The sequence below is a fragment of the Clytia hemisphaerica genome, unplaced genomic scaffold (assembly GCF_902728285.1).
Source record: "Clytia hemisphaerica strain Z4C2 unplaced genomic scaffold, Clytia hemisphaerica genome assembly, whole genome shotgun sequence".
Lineage (NCBI taxonomy): Eukaryota > Metazoa > Cnidaria > Hydrozoa > Leptothecata > Clytiidae > Clytia > Clytia hemisphaerica.
The window spans coordinates 207,697-212,463 of record NW_027103678.1 but is presented as its reverse complement, the minus strand read 5'-3'; the positions used below and the strand labels follow the sequence as shown (position 1 = coordinate 212,463).

The 4,767-nt window shown below is 35.4% G+C and overlaps 2 protein-coding genes across 2 annotated transcripts; one reads left to right on the top strand and one right to left on the bottom strand.

Annotated features, from left to right (window-relative positions):
• LOC136803671 (transmembrane protein 161B-like) lies at positions 1 to 1,561 on the top strand (the record flags this gene model as incomplete). The annotated part of the gene is given in 1 exon segment (XM_067060392.1): positions 1 to 1,561. A coding segment is annotated over 1 exon segment (1,215 nt), but the record flags the coding sequence as incomplete, so codon positions are not given.
• Positions 1,562 to 2,382: 821 nt separating this feature from the next.
• LOC136803670 (uncharacterized) lies at positions 2,383 to 4,204 on the bottom strand. Its single transcript, XM_067060391.1, has 2 exons — positions 3,632 to 4,204; positions 2,383 to 3,395 (listed from the first exon to the last, which is right to left on the bottom strand). The coding sequence occupies exons 1-2, from the start codon at positions 4,017 to 4,019 to the stop codon at positions 2,764 to 2,766; spliced, it is 1,020 nt and encodes a 339-aa protein (XP_066916492.1). The 5' UTR covers positions 4,020 to 4,204; the 3' UTR covers positions 2,383 to 2,763.
• Between the last annotated feature and the right edge of the window lie 563 nt (positions 4,205 to 4,767).

The window sequence follows — 4,767 nt, the reverse complement described above, 5'->3', positions numbered from 1 at the left end:
AATGGAACTCAATCACAAGAGGAAATTTTCACTGTACCCTGCAACATGGATATAGTACTTGGAAAAGTGGAAGTCAACGAGATGGCGCTAGTCTCACAGTATAAATATACTGATTACAAATGGCTGGTTGATTTTTCTGTTTGTGCTGTCATAGTGTATCTTTTGATCGAAATGGCTGCTTCGCTGCGTCCACAAATCTTTGTGGACGAATTCAACGTTGGCATTGTTTGGTGTATGTTGGTGGTGTATTTTGCGCTGAGAGAACTTTTCTCCCTAACTGCAGCTTACTGGAGAAGTGAAGATGGTGGGGAAAGAGCAATGGCCATTTCTTTTGGATTCTTTTTCCTGGTTGTGGCTCTTGGTGTCTTGGTTGTTGATGAAGAAATTTTAGACTTCGGACTTAATGATGGATACAAGCACTTTGCTCAAAACTTGGAGACCTTTTATAAAGCTATGGACTTTTCAATCGACCGTGCCCCTTCTGTGTGGGCTTTCAAGATTTTTCTGGCCATCTTTTCTGCACTTGTTGGTGCTGTTCTAGGATTCCCTGGCATTCGTTACGCTAACATGCATTTAGATTCTGTTTATTATTACGAGCGAGGAAATTTCGGAAGACTTGGTCTAGTTTTCCTGAACGTTGTCTTCTTCAGCCCATTGTTCATGTCGCTGTTATGGGTATTGCCGCTGTCGAGAGAATTGATGTACTTCAGGAAAGGCAACACAGTGGAAAAGCTGTTATCAAATGAGAACTTTTTATTTCTTCGCGTACACTTAATGATCTTCATCATCCTTGCCCGTCTTTTGGTGACTCGCCAACTTTTACAATCACATCTCGATTCAGCACGTCAAAAAGTTGACAAATTCAAGATGGAAACAGGCCGTGTTTCCAATCGCGATCTACAACGTACGGTAGCTCGTGTCTTCTACTATCTATCTGCTGCTGCTTTGCAATACTTAGCCCCACTTCTACTGATGCTGTTTCTAGGTTTTATGTTACGTAGTTTGACCTACAATCTTGAGGACTTGAAGGACATTCCATCTATTTTGAATGGCAAAAAACCGTCGGACGATAAACAGTTGTATGCAAAGTTGATTCGCTCCTTAATGTCAGTCAAACTCGCTAAAGGTGTGACGTCATTCTTATGCTGGTGGACAAATGTCACCTTCTTTATGACGTCATGCTTTGGTGTTGTCTATTTCAAGTATTTATCTTGAAATTTTAAATGGATTGAAAAAAAACGACATATCGATTATGGACCTCGAAACTTTAATTGAATTTTATTGAATTTAAATGTAGGTATTGCATCATAGGAAATATGAATGAATTAGAATTTTTCTTTTCTTAACTGTCATTACAGTATGGCGAAATTGAATTTTCCATGATCGACCCGGTTTAGTTTTTATTCATTTGGACATTACTGTTTTCAATGCTAGTTTCGTATAATATTATTTTTTGTATTTATCATGTGTGAACTAGTTCCCTGTAATGCTTATTACTTTTAGTCTGTTGAAAAATACTTTGAATTTTTATCCTCAAGAAACAAACAAACAATGCAATTGATTAATTTATTATTTTCAAGTAAAATATAAAAATCGAAGTGATACCAAAAAAAAGCCCCAATAATTACTAGTACATAAGGGTGGACTATGTAATATTACTCAGTAATTAAACCCCTGAACATTGCGGTTTTTCATTCTCCAGAACATTTTTTATCACCATTGTTCAGCCTATCGGACATCCATGGGATCATCCCCCCAGGAAGATGGGGGAATCAATTTTTGCCCTGGAGGAGGAAGTGAATATTTTCACCTTGATGGAAGGACTAATGCAAATGGGGATTTCAGGAAACTTTATGGGTAGTGGGGGTAGAAAGTGCAAAGATTAGGTATAATATTTCAAATAGATGATTAAATGTGTCTATATTTCCAGCATTTGTGCGTTCATTTCAGGAAATTGTTATTTTTGTTAAGTTATTATGCAAAATATAACGAATCGGTTGGTCACAAAAATATTCTTCCAATAGGGGGAACCCCGGAAATAGGTAGGTGAGGGAGAAGACCATGACATCCAAAATTGCCCTTGGAAATTGCAAATTTACTGGCAGACAGTTGTAGTTTTTACAATTGTATGGGAGTTTTCTATTATCTACTGGCCGAATCTATTGGGACTCGTTTTACAAAAATGTTTAAATTCTTTCTTTCTTTTTCTTTTCAATATATAAAACTAACAATAAAATAATCTACTGGACTACACACATGGATCGCAAGTTTGCTCAAGAAGCAAGATTAAAACTGATTAGGTATGTTTTTTATAATGAAATAATCTTCAGTATCTCCATTCTTCTCAATTGATGGAAAAGTGTGCTTGCTTATTTGCTTGCTACCGTAAAATCAGATACAAATCCTATTTCAACAGAGTATGCTCCTAAATGTAAAATTATTTGTCAAGGAAATAGCGTTCTCCTTTACAGTTAGTTCATCTAAGGTTTCCAGCTTGCCCAAATAGAGACTTGAATTTTGCGCTCTTTTAATTCCCGTGACAAACGAAGAGGAATAAATCAGTAGGGGTGGTACAATCACTTCCGGTCGAAGTTTTGGACGGCGAAATGTGTCGTTCTTTGATAGTTAGGGTTAGGGTTTGTTGTTCTTTTTAGATGGAAACGTTAGACGAACTGGAGTTCATGTTCAAATCTTCAATACTCCAATTTCCAAAAAAGCAACACATTGTACATATCATAATGAATTATTCTGCTTCATCTTCTTTTATTCTGTTTCTTTGATTTCAGTTTGGTGGATCATATTATCAGCATACAGCATATTCTCGAAAGACGTTGAACGATTGTGATTGGTCAATCCAATATCATTTTCGTCAATAGAACTCATTGGTAACGGTTCTGAGCTGAAATCACTCAGTTTGCCGATCGAAAAATCACCTTTTCCATTTTCACCATTATTCGGGTCTGTTAATTGTTCATATGGTGCTAACATCTCATCCACGTCTGGGATTGTGTATTCGTTTTCAGGCTCGTCGCTATGGTTACTACAGGTACCATCTTCAATATCTTTCGTTTCGTGTAATCCGTCAAAAGTTTGATGGAAACTATTCATTGATAGATTAGCAGAGACTTTAGAAGCTTTACGTGAACTAACTCTGCTTGGTATCTTTGTTGTAGTAGCGTCCTCACTCTCAATACTAAATGTAGGTACATCACTCTTCGACGCTTCTTTTACTCGATCATTGATGAGTGAGATTACAAAAACAATTCCTGTCACCAGGACTAAAAGACATCCCATTAGCATTGAGATCCATGAACCACTTAATTTCATTTCAACATGCTCTCCAAAGATGGAAGTATAATCGGTCGCTACCAAAGCTCCTGATAAGCCAGTAATCCCTGAAAATTGATATTATTATTAAAATGGTTGGCAGTTTTAATTAACTAAAAGGGGTACCCCCAAAAAACTTGTAAAAATCCAAGGTGCCAGTGATATTTATTTCAGGAAAAATAGACAAAAAATCTAGGTGGTTCACTGAAATTTTGGTAAAAACCCATGGTGACCTTACTCAACTCTGGAAAAGGTTAATTTTCTGACAATAAACTAATAATTTTGAACTTTTTGTTTTATTTACCTGACAGAAAAATGATGGCGGTCAACGCAATTTGTAGTCGTCTCCCAATCTCTGTGGTGGATTTGAACTTCAAAGCAAATATAAAGAAACCAAGAAGCAATCCAGCGATAGATAAAACAATGAAAGAAAATAATGCCAACCCTCGAACAACGTTCAGATTATTAGTATTATCTTGATCTGATGTTCCGGATAATTTCTTGATCGTTCCGTCCGTTTTGGAGCCATACGGTTGACAATAATCATGTTCTTTAAAGCATTGTTCCCAAAGTCCAGCTTTGATCAGACCATCAGCTCGTAACCACCATGAATCACTGGCTACACCTGCTAAAATAAATATCCAAGCCAGAAACAGCAGACCAAAAGATACACAGAATCCAAGAAAATGCATCCCTCCTTTTTTACGTAAGTTTTGGCTTATTTATTGCTTTCTATTTCTATCTCAAATAATTTACTGGTTTACTAGAGAAATTAATCAGATTGATAATTTCCGATGTGTTAATACAGTAGCTTCTCTGTGATTTCTAAATATGAAATGAAAAGTTTCGAATTTTTCAGATTTGAAGGATTTTTTATGAAGAAATGGATGAATAATTGAAATTATAGCTAAATAGAGATGTATGATGAAGTGTAAATTGGGAAACAAAACTGTCGAAAACTGATCATTTTTTTCTTGCTGTTTCTATAGAAATTTTCAAATTGAATTGCGAAATTATATGAAATTCTTAAGTTTTCGGTAATATTTTTTTGCGAAATATTTTTGTTTCCATTTTTTTTTTGTTATTGATTAAAAATTTAGAGAACAATTTTTTCACCTTCATTGAAAACAACGGAGACATTTTGAATTGATAACTGTTGCAAGGAAAAGGATGTGAAAAATCGGGCAAAAGAAAAATGAGGAATTACTTTTTTTTATCTTAATCGGGAAATCGGGAAATTTCTCAAGAAAATATAGTTTCACTTTTCCGGAAGCAAAAAGTAAAAAAAATCAACAAACGGTATAAAATGAAAAATCCGCAAAAGCGCAGAATACGTTAGGTACTTCTTTGAATATAAAAGATTCTTTTGGAGGGGGTGTCTGGGCTGACCAAAACTTCTATTATTCAAAAATAGGCAAATTATACTTGAGCAGAACATGA